The sequence below is a fragment of the Bos indicus genome, chromosome 17, assembly GCF_029378745.1.
Source record: "Bos indicus isolate NIAB-ARS_2022 breed Sahiwal x Tharparkar chromosome 17, NIAB-ARS_B.indTharparkar_mat_pri_1.0, whole genome shotgun sequence".
In the NCBI taxonomy this organism is placed as follows: domain Eukaryota; kingdom Metazoa; phylum Chordata; class Mammalia; order Artiodactyla; family Bovidae; genus Bos; species Bos indicus.
This window is the reverse complement of record NC_091776.1, coordinates 62151869-62172820: the sequence shown is the minus strand read 5'-3', so window position 1 is coordinate 62172820 and position 20952 is coordinate 62151869. Positions and strand designations below refer to the sequence as shown.

At 36.8% G+C, this 20952-nt stretch overlaps 1 protein-coding gene across 1 annotated transcript in view; it reads right to left on the bottom strand.

Moving 5' to 3' along the window:
* NAA25 (N-alpha-acetyltransferase 25, NatB auxiliary subunit) overlaps positions 1-20952 on the bottom strand; it is a 64262-nt gene that overhangs the window by 5981 nt on the left and 37329 nt on the right. Inside the window, exons 14-22 of the mRNA XM_019977367.2 lie at positions 16893-17073; positions 16177-16276; positions 11466-11617; positions 10809-10934; positions 8405-8648; positions 7609-7732; positions 6374-6439; positions 4739-4836; positions 3485-3595 (exon numbers count right to left, since the gene is read on the bottom strand). Of these exons, the coding sequence (XP_019832926.1) occupies positions 3485-3595; positions 4739-4836; positions 6374-6439; positions 7609-7732; positions 8405-8648; positions 10809-10934; positions 11466-11617; positions 16177-16276; positions 16893-17073 (1202 nt within the window). The remainder of the gene's footprint in view (positions 1-3484; positions 3596-4738; positions 4837-6373; positions 6440-7608; positions 7733-8404; positions 8649-10808; positions 10935-11465; positions 11618-16176; positions 16277-16892; positions 17074-20952) is intronic.

Here is a 20952-nt window from a genome sequence, read left to right as displayed (position 1 = left end):
AATAAATCTTTAAAAAAGGAAAAAAGAAAACAAAAAGTCCCGGCAATGGTACAATTAAAAAAAACAGATAAACACAAGAAACCCAGCCAATCAACTAGTAAAGCTAGCTTTTCACTCAAGAAGTTTTCTTTGAAGGTGCAACATCAACAGAATTCTTTCAACACCAATTGGCGGGGGGCAGGAGTACCAATGTTTGCCTATCGAATGGGTAAAGATACACCACACCATTGGAGAATGTAAAAACAGAAGAACAGGTATCTCTGGCTTGTTGAAAGTTCACTTCATGCCACTTAGCTTTTATGAGAGACCTACATTAGTACCTGTTTTTGCTAACCAAAAGAAATCCAAAGAGGATTTTCACTTTTATAGGAAAAAGGTGAAAAGCACTTGCAGCAAGCTGTTATAGAAGCAGCGCACACACTGAGCAACAAGAGTGGCACTGGAACCATACTCAACATCAAGCCACCACAGCTCTGAACTATGTCTGTAAGCATCTGTGCTTTATCTCAATTTATTCTGTGTATCCCATTAGCAAGACGTGTCTTAAGGTAATTGCTTCTTCCCTTTATGCCACTTGGACTTATGAAAGGTTTCAAAGGAATGCTAAACTTCTTGTAGCAGGGGAAACCTGTATACATAGTAATTTCAGATCTAAGAGATAGCCTAAGGAAATCATATTATAAATTCATCTTGTGTATTTGTCCATATTTTAATAGCAGTACTATTTGTAATATTAAGAGAAAATTAGGACTTCCCTGGTGGTACAGTGGATAGGAAGCCACCTACCAATGCAGGGGACAAGGGTTCGATCCCTGATCCGGGAAGATTCCACATGCCACGGAGCAACTAAGCTGGCAAGCCCCAATGACTGAAGTCCTTATGCCTAGAGCCTGTGCTCCACAACGAGAGAAGCTATTGCAATGAGAAGGCTGTGCACCGCAATGAAGAGCAGCCCCTGCTTGCTGCAACTAAAAGCTGGAGCACAGCAAGGAAGAGCCAGTGCAACCAAAAATAATTAAAAAAAAAAAACAAAAACAATAGAAGAAAATTAGAGCCAGCTAAACAGCCAACATTGGGAATAAGTTATGGTATATGACTAAAACAGGATGGCACATAATCATTTAAAGTAATGAGATACATCTATATTTGCTGAAATGAAAAGATATCCAAGATACCTTAGTAAGTGAAAAAAAACAAACAGCTAAGTTCAGGGCTTTTGATAGAAAGTTCTATAGAGAGTTTCTATATTTCTGGCTTGTATGTAGTGGCTATCACTGTTTAGTGGGAAAATGGGTGATTTTCTCTTTATTCATCTTTAGGTTACTTTGACAATCGGAAAAAAGAAGGCTATTCTCATTTTTGGAAATTAGAAAAGCAGTATCTACAAAAACTCACACCAAATCCAAATACCAAAAGCTATTTTGACAAGTACTAGGAGTGTAGGGGTTTTCTGCAGAAAAGAAAGTAACAGAGCAACTCTGGTCTATACTTTCAAACACTGCACTCATGATCTGTTAAAATTATCTTGAACAATGAAGGAGAGAAGTGAATAAATGGTAATACCCAGGACAAGTGTCAAATCTAAAGAATTCCTGAATTGTTACTGAATTGTGCAGGAAATTAATATTACTAATAAGACCATCAAAATTTTCAAATGACAATGGTTACTATATTGCTACAATGAACAAAAATCTCCCATTAATGAAATAGCATGTCATTGCAGAATAAATCCTGAACATCTTTCCTTATGAAAAGAATACAAATTATGTTAATGTTTCACAGATTCAAAAGTTAACCAATTAAGATGGGAGGAAACTCCAAAGTTGAATACAAATAGAAATACATGAATCTTATCTACATTAATAATATAATCTGAGTTTTAAACTCCAGTGCTTTTATAGAGTACCTCAACTACTACATTCATTGAACATATTCTAAGGACAAAAAAGAACTGCAAAAAGTTGAACTTCAGTGGGTTTGTTACTGGAACTGGTAATGGAACCAATGTACTATTTCCAAAACTATTTACAGTTTTACTGTAAAACAGCAAATGAATAAATATATTGATCCTGTTGGGAACCATTGTTCTCACTCTGAAAGCTACAAATATTGAATGAAAGAAGGAATGGAAGGAAGAGGACTATGATATTGGACTATAGCTGGAGGTTGTCTGTAATAATTATTTAAAACTATGTGTGTATGTATCTAAATAAATTTCCTGTCTCTCTTCACTGACATTAACTAGAAGCAATAAAACCCCAATAGCAATCAGTGCATCTAACAACTAGATCCTAGTATTCTGAATAGCCATTCCCCATAAAGGAACTAGGGCTCAATGGAAAAAATGTATGCTTTCAGTTCAATGGGTGAGAACAAAGTACTTAGAACATTTTGTGGTTTCGGAAAGTAAGGGCTCAAAAACCAATGAGGACACGTTCAAGGACAGGAACCAGCCTAAAGTGGCTCCCAGTAGCCAAATTTGGGCATCCAAAAGAAAATGATGACAATGGATTATAAGGTAAAGTTAAAAAAGAATGAGTACACAGTGATACTAAAATAGTTGGTATTAAAAATATACAACTCTGTTTTACAGAATGCCAGATAATAAATGATTAATGATTAGTAGCATTTAAAAAAAATTACCATTGTGGAACCATCGAAGTAATAAATGATTCATGCAAGTCAGACTAATAATGAATGTTAAAAGTAGTGGGTGAAAAGCTCTAGGGAACAGGATACTCACAGTCTCAATTCACAGATTAATTACACAGAGAGGAAAGACACACTTATAAATCTGAAATTATCAATAATGGGACATAACATTAGTGCCTCCTGATTTAACTGCTAAAAAGGACACAGCCATCTAAATCTAATGAAATAATTAACCAAATCCAGATTGTGGTATATTCTACCAAAAATCTAGCTAGACTCTTCAAAGACAAAGACAAAAATTAAAAGCTGAGGAAGTACTTTCAATGAAAGAAGAGTACAGAGAAATGACAAAAAGCTGTGTCAGATCCTTAGTAAAATTCTAGGATTTTGAAAAAGACTATAAAGGTCATAACTGAGATAACAGGGGAAAGGTTAATGTGAACATATTATTATATCAATACTAAATATCTTGGGTGTGAAAATGTCTTGAGTACCGTGGTTTTGTAGGAGACTGCCTTTCATTTACCCTGGTGTGTTAAATATTACAAAGTCTATACTTTCAAATGGTTCGACAAATGGGGGTGGGGGATGTTAGAGAATGAGAAAGGGCAAGAGAGAAATGTGACAACCATTAATAAGTGGTGAATCTAGGTATGGATGTTTGGGTGTCATTATAGTAGTCTTTCAGTTTTTCTGTATAATTTTTTTTTTAAGCTGGGGAGAGAAAATGAACACATATAAGATTCTAAGATCCTTTACAAAATGCAGGAAAAGAGTGAAAAAAAAAAGCAGCATGCAGCCAGATTGTTACTTGTATTTTCTCTGTTATTACCATGATGATACTAGTTTCTTTTTTCTTCTTCTTCTTTTTCTGTAAATTTAATTTGTATGGTCGCAGGACACTCTCACAGTAACTGGATACCCAAAGGATAATAGAAATAGTCTGAAAGAAGAAAAATTGCAAATTCATCAATAAGGATTACACTCAGGATACCTCAGGAACAAAGACTATGGACTAAACCAATTCTATGCAAACAGCTCTTCTTTGTAAATCCCTTCAATTTCTCTTATAACTCTCCACTCTAATTCTACGGTCACCACATTGATCCACGTCTTCTTAATCTCCTCCTCAGAATACTGCCTTTACTCTTTCTCCTCACTCTCCCAGCTCTAAACTAATCCTCTACTCAGTCCAATATTCTTTCACCTCCTTGCAAGAAATAGGGATCTTTTAACATCCTTTTCACTGAAAAGTCCAAATTTAGGCATGGAATCCAAAGGTTCCATACAATATGCCTCTCCGTGCCCACTTCTCTATCCAGGTAAGACACTGCCTCATGTGCAAACCTTAACTTATGTACGAAGAATTCTCCCCTAGTTGGTCAGCACCTATTCTCCTTTGTATTAAGTTAGGAGTTTACAGTATATTCATGTACATATATATATATATGTATACAATTATTTCTCATTCACTATCTCTTTTTTTTTTCCCACTCATTATCTCTTATACACTTGAAATGTGCCAGTCACCAAAATAGAGAACACAGTCCTCAGGAAGCTTACAGACTAATAGGAAAAGAAAGTAATTAAACATGTGACAAAAGGAAAAAAGATAATGGACTATGAGTGTTTGTGTCCTCCTCTTTTTCTCTCTGGCTAAAAGAGTTTTGCTACATCAGCTCCTGGATTCTCCTTCATAATGCACAATCTCAGCAACTAGTGAAGAGCAGCAACAAATGTAAAAAGCAAATTAAAAATTTAACAAGAATTAACTTAAACTACATAACAGTTGAGTCAAAAAAGAGGATGAACAGAACACAGCTAGATTTAGAGTGAATCTGAGGACTCTCTCGAGATTTGTAAAGCAAATTTCAGAGTTTTACCCTAGCAGTATGAATTAAAATTCTCCTGATATTCTTGGAAAGATTTAGTTCAGAAAATTGAAATTGCTTTTCAATTAACAAAAGGTGGGGATGACGGGTTAAATTATAGGTATAAGGTGCCTATTACCTGTTCATTTTTGAAAATTAATCCTCCACACAATCAAGGAACACTGAGTTTTTTTAGGATGAAAACAAAAACATACCTCAACCAAGAAGACTAGATTTTCTAAAAGAGTAGGATGTGTTTTCAAGTTACCATCTTTAACTTCTAAGAGGTCACCTTTACATTTACTGAAGACATCTGAAAAAGGAAAAATATTTTATGGTTTTATTCAGCTTTTGTTTCAGTGTTATTTTGTACAATCTAGTCAAGAATAAGCAGATATAAAGACTTAATACAGAAAGCTCCCCCTCCCCAATGAACCAAACACTAAAGAATATGTTTTAAGCTCTTTAAAAAGTCACATGACTACAGCTCTACTGTCTTCAAAAGATAAAAGGTAGACTTACAAATTATATTCTAGGGTCTAAATACTACCTATGTCTTTCCATAGATAGGGCACTCACATAAAAGTAAGAATTCAAGCGGGGGATTTACAGAATGTGTCATTATAGACTGAAAGACTAATGTGCACGGTAGAAATGCACCTTCATAACAAATTTCAGGTTTTACTCTCATAATCTTGATCATCTTTTAATTTTCAGCTTCATTTGAGCAACAAAATAAAAAACCATTTAGGCTCTGAAAAAGAAAGGCCCTTATAGATTTAAAATGCACAATAACCTATAACGGAAAACAATCTCAAGCTGTACACATGAAACTAACACACTGTTGTAAATCAGCTATAATGAAATAATAATTTTTTAAAATATTTAAGAGTTAAAAGAAACACATATGTATGTGCCCAGTTGCTCAGCTGTGTCCGACTCTTTGCAACCCCATGGGGTGCAGCCCCCCAGCCTCCTCTGTTCACGCGATTTCCCAGGCTACTGGAGTGGGTTGCCATTTCCTTCTCCACCAGGTCTTCCGGACCCAAGGATTGAATCTACGTCTCCTGCCTGCACTGCAGGTGGATTCCTTACCACCGAGCCACCTGGGAAGTCCTATGTTCTTTACCAATTTCATTGCTAGGAATTTAACCCCAAGGAAATACTCAAATAAGTACCCAAACAATTATGTCCCAAGATACTTATTTCAGCATTGTTACACATAATATATTATGTACTCAGGGTATATAAATAAAACCAGTACATGGATACAATATTATGGAATATTATGCAGCTCTTAAAACAAATGAGGTGTGGATATGGATATAACTTACATAGTAAGAAGTCCAGGATAACAAAAAATAAAGCCAGAAAAGCATGCATTATATCTTTCCCTATATTTTTTTTTAAAAAAATCACTACTATGTATTTCCATATGCATATGTATGACTGTGCACATTTCTGCACATTGCAGAATGTCAACAGCACCTACTTACGTTGGTGGGAATGTGACTGGTAAAGGGGAAAAGACCATATCCATTTGTGTACTGTACTGTTTTACAAAAAGTGTCTACTATTTTTGTAAACAAAACTTTTCAGTTTTTTTTTGTTTTGGACCATACCATGCATATGTGGGATCTTGGTTCCCCAACCAGAGACTGAACCCACATCCCCTGCATTGAAAGCACGTAGTCTTAACCACTAGAACACGAGAGAAATAGAAACAAGTCTTTAAAAATACCAAAAGTGTACATTACTATTTTTCAAAATCTCTTGCAAGTTTCTATTAAAAAATAAGCTGCTATCAGACAATCAGATACGATATGGGAATCCACAGTTAGAACACTTACCTTTTAATTGTTCTAGTAAAGACTTAAGGCTATTCTCTACTCGCTCCTGGATCTCCACTGTATCCTCTACAATTGACAAACAATGAAAAACTTTCAATTCATTTTTAAAAATAAGATAAAGAAGCAAAACCAACACCTGAAAGCATAGGCAAGGACATTTTCTTTTAAGACCCACAGGCACCTAAATTCCATTACTGAGAGAAAGATGGAGGACAGGAAAAGGAAGGAGAAAAGGAAAAGAAAGGTATTAATCACCTTTCCGCCAAAAGCACTATCTAAAATTCTCTAGGAGGACTAAAAATGTATGTGTTTCAAGTATACTAAATGATAGAATCGACAAACCTTATGATTTGGGAAAAATAAAACAGAAAGAAAAATACATGATGTGTAAGGCATTTGTGATTCTCACTGGGTTGACAGATTAGGAAAAAAAAGTCTTCTCTACAAAGTTTAGGCCTTCATTTTTAAGTAAAAAATTCAATCTGATACAAATGAACCTATTTATAAAACAGAAATAGACTCACAGACATTGAAAACTAATGATTATCAAAGAGGAAAGGGAGTGGAGGAGGGATAAATTAGGAGTTTGGGATTAGCAGATACAAACTACTGTTTATAAAATGGATAAATGACAAGGTCTGACTGTATAGCACAGGCAACTATATTCAATATCTTATCATAAACTGTAATAGAAAAGAATATGAAAATATATACAGATATAACTGAATCACTTTGCTGTACACCAGAAATTAACATAACATTATAAACCAATGATACTTTGAATTTTTAAAAAAAATTCTAAATAAATAAATGAGTGAATTAAAAGAATTCAATTTGAAATCCAACAATATTTCAACAAACCAAGGATTTCTTCAACTTTTGGACCTAAAATATGATTTTAAATATGGAATGGACTTAAAAAGGAAGAAAAGGGATTGACTGGTATTTAGAGGTGCCTAACCAGGGAGAGTGGGGGAGGGGAGAAAGGGGGGTAGAGAAAATAAAATATGAAACAGACTTAAATTTCTAGAACATTACTTGTAAACTGTTAATCGATTTTCTTATAAACTGTTAATGGATTTTCTTGTATATCAAACCAGACATTCCAGAACAGCTTCCTGCTTCCATCTCTGCCAAACTTTTCCAAATATGTGAGGTGATAGATATTTTGTTGCATTCACTAAGTTTTCAGTGACAAAGATGCTGTAAATATACTCATGCAAGTATACACTTACCTAAACCATTGATGTCCAGCTCATAAATATCGCTAACAAGATAAAAAGAGCTGGTCTGACACTGAGAACAGCCAGAATTAAAGAATCCAGCCATTCTGGTAGGTACAGGACCAAGGAAAGGGTACTGGAAAGAAGAAAAAGTGATGTTCTTTAAATCCACTTAAATTTCAATTCATATAATACAAAATGAGAAAACAAGGAACAGTAACTACTGGATAAAAATCTATCTCCATGATTAAGTCACAAAGCATTGATCTGCAAGCTAATAATAACCAAATCATTATGATGAAAACAAAAACATTATATTAATTTCTTGGTAGGTATTAAAAGTTAATCATCACAAAAAAAAACTATTCTGCTTTTCCTCACTATCCAAGTTGGATACTGAAGAAGCCTTTGCAATTCACCAAGTTTAGAAAAAGTTTTATCTTTTTCCTGTAGATGCCATAAACGGGGACAAAATACTGTTCTTTACTACTCATGCGTAAGTGCTAAGTCACTTCAGTTGTGTCCAATTCTTTGCAACCCCATGGACTGTAGCCCACCAGGCTCCTCTGTCCATGGGACTCTCTAGGCAAGAATACTGGAGTGGGTTGCCATGCCCTCTTCCAGGGGGTCTTCCCGAACCAGGGATCGAACCTGTGTCTCTTGTGTCTCCTGCATTGGCAGGTGGGTTCTTTACCACTAGCGCCACCTGGGAAGCCCCACTTTACTACTCGCCCAACCCCAATTCCTATTTTCAAAAAGACAGTCACAGATTTTTGCAGCTTTGATTGTAAATAAACACTGATGATACCTGAATGTCCTTCTCAATAAATCGCTTTCCCGTCTCCAGCGCCACCTCCAGCTGTTGAAGGAGCAAACGGAGAATATCAATCCGGGAGGATACTCCATTCTCAGTGGTCTTCTCTGAGTTCTTTGGCCCAACAGAGTGGTTAAGACTTGGAAGTCCACTGATTAGCCTCAACGTTAAGGAACGGATTCTTAACCACATTGTCTCCTCCTCCAGGGAAAGTTTCTTATGTTCTTCAGAAACATCCCTTAAAAAGAAACATTCCCAAACCATCCATTTTATTCATGTCAACTTTAAATCTTTTAAAGTTCACTTTCATTAGTCAAGATGACTTTGAATGATCCCAGCTTTCATTTAATAGCTGAATGATCTTGGACAAACCAAAACAGTCCAAGTCACCATCTTGGTACCCATAAAATGGAAAGATAACCTATCTAACAAGTCATTTTCCCCTTATGTGAGACTGGTTTTTCTGATGATAAAATACATAATGTAAAAAACTCAAACACCACCAATATAAAAAATAATTTTAAATGGCAGGAAAATGGGCCCTAATAACCTAAGAATCCACAATATTAACATGCTTGGAATAGATCTTTATGCTTTTACAATACAGATGTACAAAAAATGAACTACAAATATTTATATATTTTAAACAAATAAAATGGGTTCACAGTAGTGTTTATACTGTTTTGTAAACTGCATCTTTTTATGACAGTGTGTACAAAAAAGTTAACATAGTAAGCCTGGGTCTATTATCTTTATTTAGAAAGGCCTGCTTGCAGTGGTTGGCCCCTGGCTGAGGTCTGGGAACCTGGTGTGCCAACCATTCCCTAAATGATCAGAGTGGCTCACTGTGCCTAGACTGTTTACATAATCATGTGGTTTAGGGTAAACAGCGCTTTCCTTCTGGGAGTCTGAAATGTTGGTACATGCTACAAAGTGGGTGCCTACATAACCAGTTGATAAAAACCTAGGGCATCAAGTCGTTAATGGGCTTCTCTGGACAGAAATACTGCACACGTTACTTCATTTTTCGCTGCTCGAGAAAGGAGCATGCCCAGCGTGTTCCTTCACAGGAGGGAGAGAACACTGGAAGTCTGTGCAGAGGGTTCTCCACAAACCACCTGAATCTCTTTCCCTTGCTGGTTCTGTCACATACTCTTCCTTTTGTTACAAAAGACCTCAGCTGTGAGTACAACTACATGCAGAGTCCCTGAGTCCTGGCAAGTCACTGAATCACAGCATATTCAGAACTACCTCATGTACATGTCTCTGCAACTTCTTAGTTTCCACTTTCCTAGAAGTGAAAGTCACTCAGTCGTGTCTTGCAATACAGTCCATGGAATTCTCCAGGCCAGAATACTGGAGTGGGTAGCCTATTCCTTCTCCAGGGGATCTTCCCAACCCAGGGATCCAACCCAGGGATTGAACCCAGGTCTCCCACATTGCAGGTGAATTCTTTACCAGCTGAGCCACAAGTTGGTACACAGTCTTTTCAATCTTGATATGTATCACTAAAATTCCCTATAGGAAAGTTATATAAAGTTTTACTGCCACGTAAATGCACAATAGTCATTCTCCCATAACCTTGCAGAGAACAAAGATTAATCTTTTTTTATCCAATAGGTTAAATCTTTGTCTGATAGGTTAAAATACGAATATAGATATAAAGTGCATTTCTTTGAAATTCCTGTTAAACCCTTTGCCCCACTTGTTTTCTGTTATCTGCTTCTTATTGATTTATTGAGTTCTCTGTATATGTGAAGGATATTAATATATATGAAGAAAGTTACTAATACCAGATACCTCTAGAACTTGTTAACAGATTTACTTCTATATAGCAGGTTAATATTTACAGGGGTCAAATCCTTTGTTTCCAGATCTGACACAATGCTAAGGAAGGCTTTCCCAACTTTTTAAAAATATTTTTTATATTTTCTTCTAGAATTTCTGTTTTAACATAAAATATTTAATCGATCTATAACTTGTTTTCATGTATGGTGTGACAGAGGAACTTTTAGATTAGCCAGTAATTTCCACATAGGGGTGAGGTTTATTTTCTTCCTTTGGCTTACCTGTATTTTCTGATCCCTACAATATACATGTTATTGTATGACATAATTATGTGTATATATATACATATAATATATATATATAAAAAAAGCTCTTAAATTCATCCTAATTCTATGTTTTTGGGATTCAGCTTACTAATATTTTATTGAGTGTTTTTACATCTGTATTCATGGGGGATATTGGTACCTAGTTTTTTGTTTTTGTTTCTGTTTTTAATTTATTTATTTAAATTGGAGGTTAATTAATTTACAATATTGTAGAGGTTTTTGCCATACATTAACATCATCCTAATTCTTTAAAAATAAATTTCTTGGGGTTAAATTCCAGTTACCTGTCTTTTGGATCCCAGCTAAAGAAAACATTTAAGTCTCTGTTGTCTCGCAAGGCTTCCCATGGAATGTCATCTTCTTCTGGCCGAAGATTCATTGACTTTATACTTTCTGCTAAGCTGGTTGATCTGGGATATAGAAATTTTATTTAAGTATTATTCAATAGTAAAATAGCCATGAAAACATACTAGCCAGGACTTTGTTTTACTAGAAAGAAAGAAAAGGAAAGAGTAAAGAAAGGAAAGCTTTAATATTAAGAAGTAAAAGCTCATATAACATGAAATAGAACCAAGCACTGATCATATTGGCCTGCTACACAGCTAGAGAAAGGCATCTGAAAGCCCAACGAAAATAAAATTCATCAGCATTAATTCCCAACATCTCATGTCCATGGGATATGGGGAACTTTGTAAACACAACATGGACCAGGGACAATGACCATGGCCCAGTTGGCTTCTGTGGGGAACCTGGGATGGTGCTGACAATACTTTATCACTCCCCATGACAGGCACTTTCTCCTTACTTCCCTTTTCCCTCCTACTCCCACCGCCTCATTTTTCTTTAGCTTAAGCCCACTAATGACATCCATGAGCCCATTAATGGCTCTCAGCATCTGATCTAATCCCTTAGTTCCTTATTAGCTCTCTTGCAATACTTACATATTTGCTTCAAGTAGAAGGTCTAACAACATCCGCTCAGTACGAACTTGTGCAAAATGAAGAGAATTATTCAGCCTGTTCCTAAAAGCGATAAACTCTGGGATCTTCTCAAATGCACCATATTTGTAAGCTTGAATAATATATTCTGAGGTCTGGGGGAGGAAAGACATCACCTTGGTATAAATATTTCACATGTCAGGCAATGAACACAAACCTTGCAAGACAAAACAAAACACTCAAACTAAAATTAAGATGTTGAAACTAATCTTGAAAGTTTTTGGTCACCAAGCAGAATACCAGCTTTTAAAAATGTTATTTTTCTTCTATCATATACTGGAGTCAAATGTCTTCTTCACTAGTATTATTACTAATAATACTTAACCACTGCTACCACCACACAGACTTCCTCCTAGGAGTTATGCCTTTCATTTCAACAGGACTGAAAGTTTTGTTATACACATCAGTCAAAATTTTGATTAGTGCCATAGTGGAAGGAATGTTACTCCATATTTTTCTGCATCTAAGATATACTTTCTTTTATACCGAAACACCAGTACAATATAACCATCCCACTACCATCAGAAGTAAAAAGTACTCTCCTTCAGAAAAAACGACAGGATGCCTCTTGGTTTTGTTTACTTCTGAATAAACACAGGACATACGTGCATTGCATCAAGATAGAATTCACCAAACAAAAGACCTAAAAAAATCATGTCATAATCCATTCTGAAGACAGAAAATTCAAAAACCAGGCTACCAGTCCATCCAAACTACTATGCTAGAAATTCCATAAACAGGTAAATAAAGGGAACACTCAACACATGTACTTTAATTAGATTAATACATATATACAGATGAAACATGAACAGAGGCAAGATAAAGAATACTAAACAGCAATTCTGGCACAACAGAAGGAAATCTCAGGGAAGAACTTCATGGGTATGGGCCTATGCCATCAGGATCAGAAGTCAGAAGGGCACCCTTTCAAGCTAAGGGAAGTATTAAGCTCAAAGCTGATGTCTGCCCCAAAGATCCTTTACAGAAAAGCTAGTCTTTTTGCACAGCCTCAGTCAGCTCTGTCCCCATCTCCATTATGACTGAGTAATTTGCCCAATAGGAAAATAGGCCAATAGTCAACAACATACCCTCTGATACACAGCCTCGCAGGGTTCATTTCAGGCCGCGGGATTGCGCCACGGGCGCTAATTCAACTGCATTCGATGCGGCTTTTAAACCCCCATGGGACACCTCGGCGAGCTGTTTGCCTGCAGTATCTGGAGAAATTAAAGACGGACGGACACAAGAAAATTAAAAAGATTACTTGTGATCCTGCAGGTTTAAAGAAGGACTATCTGAAAAAGCTCGTGTACCTTCTAGCCTGATTAAGGGACAGTGACACGCCCAGTCAAGGAGAGGCCAGGATACCCTAAACACATATGCCTATCCAATGGCCTCCTGGCTTGGAAAACATAGCAAGGTTTAACATCAGCCCTTGCAATAGGACCTTATAGTTCGGGGGGGTGCTGGGAGGGGAAAGGCAGCTGGTTAGGAACATATGATCCAGAGACTAATCAGGACAGAAATTTTATTTTGGTGATTCCAATCAAATTTATTAATTACAGTTGCAAAATACACTGTGATTAAAGGAAAGAACTCAGCCTTACCAAGTGCAGAAGAAATTTTTAATTCCTGAGTGGGCCACGGAATACAACTTAAAAAAAAACAAAAGGCAAGAGAATAAGGGGCCACAAAAAGGGGATGCAGTCCTTTAACTAACTAAACGTAATCAGAATTCTCTGGCTTCTGTTTTTGAGATAGTCCTCCTTTAATACTGCAGTGTAGTATCACTGCAGAGCTAGGAAAGGGCCCGGGCAGCTCCCAACAGGACAAAGACTGAGGAAGCACTACGCTTTGAAGCAACAAGGCCTTATTGGAACTGCAGGCAAAACTGGAAGCCATGGTACTTTAAAGACTTCTGAGTATCACAGAATGTTGTCCGTACCCATTTCTATTCATTTATGCACCAATGAGGCTATTTGGATCCCATATGGATGCCTGAAATGAACCCTGGTCACTGTGAAAATTAGCAGAATATTAATAGATGGACATCAAATCCCTGAATGATGATCTCTGTGAATACTTAAAACAGAGAGTTTTAAAGGCAATTTTTTAAAAGTATGAACATGTATGTTACTTCTAGAGATATGTGAATATAAGCTCTTAATTCCTGTATTATAAAAATCTACTCCAAATAAGATGACGGCAGACAATGACCTTTCCAAAAAGAAAATCCCTATGTAGATTTCCAAATAGAACTTTCAATCCCACAGCACAAAGCCTTACAAAGCAGATCTTCCAGGATTTTAAGGAGTAGGAACTGAAATATATCAGTCACTCAAGCAAAAAAATCATCTCGGGATGCCAAAAACTACTGAGCATAAAAGATGTATAACAGAGCTTTAGCTTTCCAGAAAGGTATTTCTAATATTGTCAGTAGGTTTGACACAGACAGTACAACACTACAACCATGACCTTTCTTAGCTTCAAACTCCTAAAGGGAACAGTCCACACCACAGTCTCCATTTTCCTATTCTGGGACTCGGCCTAGGCACTACAGTTTAAGGTGCGTTTGCCTTGCTGTACTGTGCCTTGCTTTCAGCCCCAGGACCTAGTCCTCATCTTCTCCTCCCCCTCAGTTATATACTTTAATGTGATTAAACAGCTGTTTCCCCTAGTTAGTAATAATATAAATAAATTTCAAGTACAGTTCTAGTCCCAGATTCATAAATGCTTTACTTTTATCATCTTCAGCATCTCATACATTCAGGTGAATTAGTCACTCCTGCCACACATGACCATCAGCAAAATATCAAACAAAGATACCAAGAGCCACTGAGGACAATCATTCCTGGAGATCTCCTTTCCCTATTACAGTACTTTTGGTTGGGTTGTTTTATGTGTGAGTATACAGTTCTCAAAACATTTCTTCAGGTAAAATATATTTTGTGGGGGAAAATATTAAAGCTTAATTTTTATTAGCATAAAATAATGTGCCTTTATTGACCAATTCATGAACAATATAGTTCCTCTAGAATGCTGGATGTTTGAAAACTGGACAAAAACCAAACTCCAGACTTAGATTAATCCCTTAATTTACCCCCCACTCCCACATCAAAGCTATTTGAGAAACAAAACTTTGAAAAGGATTCTTCAGGATATCAAATGTTTATTTAACCTTTCCCTTAGAAACACAGTAATGAGAGTCAGAATAATGAGATTTGAAATATACTCTTCTTTGGAGTCTTTCCTCAGGTAGTGAAACAGAGAATGGCAAGCATAGACACTTGAATACACAGTGAAAACTCACAGATTTATAACTTGACTGCCCACTCATGCTAGGAGATTTTAGAACCAAGGTCCTAGAGATTCCATTCTGACCCTAAAGCTAGGTCAGCAGCTTCTGAACAATATGTTTAAATGCAGGTGCCTACTTCTGTCTCTCCCCAATCAGAAGTTAGGGCACAGAATGAGACCTGAACAGACACAATCACTGTTGGGAAGTGGAGTCATGGGGAAGAGGGATAGAGCTTAAAAGCCAACTGATGATGCAAAGATTGCCACTCTGTGCTACTCCAGCCCTCTATGCCATGCCTTGAAGTGTGGCAGAATTTAATTATCACAAGCTGAGAGCAGCAAACCTGTATTCCAGTGGTTAGAAATGCTTCTGTCCTGTGCCCGCTTTCTATTTAATACACACATGAAGAATTATAGATGAAAGATAACTAGATATAGCAGTCATAGTTACAAAAGGGCTTTTAAAAAAAATCTTCATGAGTGTTGGCCAAGAAGAACCTCAGAAACCAGCTTCCTTGTTGCTGTTTCTTAGCTGCTGTTAGACCATGAAAATGGAACACTACGGGCAGACACCAGGCATGGCCAAATTCCAGGTGATCAGTCTTAGAAGCACATGAGAAGCAAGCAGGCAGTGACCACTGCTGAGGCATGTCTTTTCTCCACGTATGTTCCTGAGTGGTTCTGCATACTTCGATTTAGTAGAGACCATATGGCTTCCCCACAAAAACTTCTGCTTAACTGACAAGTTAAGCAGATGACAACATCTGCTTGCAGTGAAAAATATGGTGCAAATCCCATCCTTTCATTATGGCACATAAAAACTCTACGTTATTTATTGTCACTTTAAAATACAAATTATTGCCTTAAGTTTCTTAAAATGTCCTTCAAATGGTCAATTTTATAATTGTAAGAAAGGTAAGTATACTCTCTGTGATAAAGAGCACAGTTGTCATAAACTTCAGAAACCCATAAAAGTAACAGAGAACAAATGCTATTATAAAATCATATTTGGCATCCCAGGCTATAAACTCTTATGGGCTATTTCTTATACCCTTAGAAAGTCTCTTAGAGATTAAAAGACAGACCTAATAGGCACTTCCTATTCTGTTAATAACCAGTTTTTAAATGCACTTGCAAGGATTCTAGTAAACACACCCGTTCTAACAACCACAGATAACTCTCTACCTCTGCCTAACAGCCTTCAGCCAGGAAGGTATGGCCTAAGGCGCTGGCAAGTACAGCATGGTGCGCCTTCATGTGTGCATCTGGGACTCGAAAGAAGACGCTCTCTGGATCATGTGCATTCAGTAGACCAAGACCACATTAAAAAAAAGAAAGAAATTTTTTTTTCACTTACATCTTTCTGGTTGGAGTGGAAAAACCTGAGTGCGAAGTTACACGATTGGGATGCAGCAGCATACTGACCTAGGGATTCGGCATATCGGGTCAAAAGATAACTAGGTTGGAAGGAAAAAAAAAAATGTTATACCTATCCACCTCTAGTATCAAATACTACACTTCAAATTATTCAAACAGCTAGGCATAAGAAAAGTTTAAAAAATTCTGCCAAAGAAATGATGTAATTCACAGAATCAAATTTTTTTAAAAACAGCAAAGTTAATTCAGTTTTATACAATGCTGTCTTCCTAAAACAGCTCTATGGGACATGGAGAAAAATACCCTTGATTCACCACAAAGAACAATCAAAATACAAATTCAAAGGATCTCTGAGACCAATGCATAATGTAGAAGTCTCAACCTCAACTGCAAGGCAGAAGTAGACTTCAACACAATGTGTGCCAAGGAAAAAGAGTTCAAAGTACATTAACTGTTCTTTTGAATCTGAGGAAAATTTTTTTAACCATTTCTAAATTGTATAAATTTAAAATTACCACAAAATGCTGAAAGATATAAAAATCTGCTTTGCAATGGGTCATACATAACAGGTGATTATTTTATCTACAAAACATAATACCAGGAACAACGTTTCTGCTAAAATTAAAATACTAGAGTTCCATGTATGAGGACCCCACCCTGCTGGGCTGCTCATTATTCAGAGTATATACTACCAACCCAATGGTGTCATGCTGGATATGCTTAGCATCAAGGCTGGAGTACAGATCCACCACTGGTTCAAACGCCCCCAGCATACAGTAGATTCGAACAAGCAGCAATTTGAATTGAGCATTGGAAGGGCTATGAGTCAGTCCCTCTTCCAACAAAGTCAGGGCCTGCCACACAGCGGTCTCATCACCTAGAACCAAAATATAATAGCATTATCCAGTTTTTGACAGCAAATGGGGGTTCTCAAAAATAAAAAACAAAAACTTAGTGACGTCATCCCCTCCACTATTTTTAGGATTAGGCTGGGTGGCAAAGAACACATTTTAGATACAAACCTGAAAGCAAAATAGGGAATTTCCCTGAATAGACAGTCCCTCAATAGTTACCTCAGTTCAACTGAGGTAAGATCTGCAAAAACGATGCAACTTTAAGTTGCTGGGTCTTAAAGAGAAGTCTGGAATCTCACAGAATCCTAGATTCTGAGAAGAGATGGACTTTGAAGGAGAACTGGAATCCACCAACCTTCCCAGTACAGGGTTTTCTCTATAAAACCCCAGAAAGATGCTTTCTCTAGACATCATTTTTCTTCTACATGTAACTCTACTAATAGGATGTCAACTAATATTTGAAAAAAAAATTGCCCTCTAATAATTAAACTAAAATGACACACTTTTCTGGAGTACCAAAATTCAAAAAGTTACACACATCAATATTCTTAACGGGTAAGTAATTTCTCTTTTATGAAATTGTCTAAAGAAAATAATATGAAATGCAGATAAAGTTTTACATACAAGGACATCCATTGTACTAATAAGAGAGGAATAGTAAACTATAGTTATACCCACACAGAGAAATATCATACAGTCAACTGATATTAACAAGGAATTTTTAAAAGCCAAAAAACCACACAGTAGTGACCAGTAAAACATACAGAATTCAAATGAGTATGAAGAGTTCATCTCAAGTATATAAAGCATTCACAAAGAGAGAAGGAAATATGCAAAAATGTTAGTGTCTTTAGGAAGCTGGAAAACTGAGATTAAAATATACCATTTTCTGTTTAGTTTTGTTTAGGAAAAAAATGTCTAAAGTGGAAAGCTTTAAGCACTGAGCTTCTGAGATTATATTTTATATGCTTTTTTCCCCAAGAGAAAAGAAACAAAATATAACCAAAAATTGGAGTTTTAAATAAATATCATCTATAATCCTACCCAAACTATGTAAACTATCCAAGCTCTACTCAAACTACCACTATGATTAATGTACTGCTTTTGAACTATAATTACTTTCACACAGTAGTAATCACTGCATACATCCAATTTTGTGTTTTCTCATGTTGCTAACTGGTCTTCACAATCCTTATTTTATTTAATTCAACACTCAGTGACCTAAACTCTGCAGTAACACTAGATATAAGACCCAGAGAGTCACAGGTGGTTGCTGGCCTCAACAGGTTCAGAATTGAGCAGAAGAGACAGTTGTACAATTACAGATAAATTTTTTAAGTCCAATGTTATTCAAGGATAACCATAACAGAGTTTTTTAACTTCTTTTTTTTAATGATCTCTCTTAAATGGAAACAAAATTTCAAAGTAAATAGCAAAAAAAAGATTTAATTTACACTTCTGAACTATTACATTCAACATTATGAAGACATTTATCAACCTATTTTATTTTGCAAAATTTAGAATATAACTACAACTCTATGCAAATTCTTCACCAAATCAAAGAACATCAAGGGTTGATGAGGATCTTGGGGAAAATTTTTTTCTAATTAATTTTTATAATATAACAAAAAGGTATAAAATACATTAAGTTCTGAGGATATAATGTAGAGCATGGTGACTACAGTTAACAAGACCAGTCCTGGGTGTTCTTTGGAAGGACTGATGATAAAGCTGAAACTCCAGCACTTTGGCCACCTCATGAGAAGAGTTGACTCATTGGAAAAGACTCTGATGCTGGGAGGGATTGGGGGCAGGAGGAGAAGGGGACGACAGAGGATGAGATGGCTAGATGGCATCACCGACTCGATGGACATGAGTTTGGGTGACCTCCAGGAGTTGGTGATGGACAGGGAGGCCTGGCGTGCGGCAATTCATGGGGTCGCAAAGAGTCAGACACGACTGAGCAACTGAACTGAACTGAAGAGAGTAGATGCTCATCACAGGGGAGTAGCTATTCAAGGTGATGAACTTTAACTAAACTGACTGTGGTAATCATTTTGCAACACATTATCATATAATATACCTTAAACTAACATAATGTAATGTATCTATTATATCCCAGTAAAAATAGAGAGGGGGGAAAAATTATATCCTTCATGCCTCATTTCATTTGTGTAGCAGAATCATGAAGTCTCTATTGAATTTGTTACAATATTGCTTCTGTTTTTATATTTTGGTTTCTTTGGTCCCATGCATGTGGAATCTTAGCTCCCTGACTAGGAATCCAACCTGCATCCCCTACATTAGGTGAAGTCTTAATCACTGGACCACCAGGGAAGTCCCCGAATGAGTGTTTGAGGGCATCATCAATTTAAAGTGCTCTTCTTAATCCTTTCACATTCACATCAGTCTCTCTAGAAATCCTCCCAATTTTCTGAACATTTCTTTTGTTTTTAATCTATTTATGTATTTGACCCAGCCAGGTCTTAGTTGTGGCACGCAGGATCTTTGGTCTCGGTTATGGTATGTAGGATCTTCTAGTTGCAGCGTGTGGGATCTAGTTCCTTGACCAGGGATCAAACCCAGGTCCCCTGCATCGGGAACGTGGAGTCTTAGCCACTGGGCCACCAGGGAAGTCCCTATATAACATTTCTAATTTTTATCAGATCCACCTTGAACAATGACTATGTCTACAACTGGAACATTCAGCATCACTTCTGTTGACTTCAAGAAACCAAAAAAAGAAAAAGGAAAAAAGAATAAAATGAAAATCCTAAAAAAAAGTAAGAAACCTTGCATCTATAATATCTGTAACTTCCCATGTATTTGCACTGTATGATTTTTGAACAACCTACCTTCTTTATTTCTCTGCCCTGTACTTCCCTCATCTGTAAAACTGTAACAATCTTAACTATATTGTTAACAAGGTTTAAAACATGCAAAGATGGGCTTGATAAAGGACAGAAATGGTATGGACCTGACAGAAGCAGAAGATATTAAGAAGAGGTGGCAAGAATACACAGAAGAACTGTACAAAAAAGATCTTCACGACCAAGATAATCACAATGGTGTGATCACTCACCTAGAGCCAGACATCCTGGAATGTGAAGTCAAGTGGGCCTTAGAAAGCATCCCTACGAACAAAGCTAGTGGAGGTGATGGAATTCCAGTTGAGCTATTTCAAATCCTGAAAGATGACGCTGTGAAAGTGCTGCACTCAATATGCCAGCAAATTTGGAAAATTCAGCAGTGGCCACAGGACTGGAAAAGGTCAGTCTTCATTCCAAGCCCAAAGAAAGGCAATGGCAACGAATGCTCAAACTACCACACAATTGCACTCATCTCACACGCTAGTAAAGTAATGCTCAAAATTCTCCAAGCCAGGCTTCAGCAATACTTGAACCGTGAACTTCCAGATGTTCAAGCTGGTTTTAGAAAAGGCAGAGGAACCAGAGATCAAATTGCCAACATCCGCTGGATCATGGAAAAAGCAAGAGAGTTCCAGAAAAACATCTATTTCTGCTTTATTGACTATGCCAAAGCCTTTGACTGTGTGGATCACAACATACTGTGGAAAATTCTGAAAGAGATGGGAATACCAGACCACCTGACCTGCCTCTTGAGAAACCTATATGCAAGTCAGGAAGCAACAGTTAGAAGTGGACATGGAACAACAGACTGGTTCCAAATAGAAAAAGGAGTACGTCAAGGCTGTATATTGTCACCCTGCTTATTTAACTTATATGCAGAGTACATCATGAGAAATACTGGGCTGGAAGAAACACAAGCTGGAATCAAGATTGCCGGGAGAAATATCAATAACCTCAGATATGCAGATGACACCACCCTTATGGCAGAAAGTGAAGAGGAACTAAAAAGCCTCTTGATGAAAGTGAAAGTGG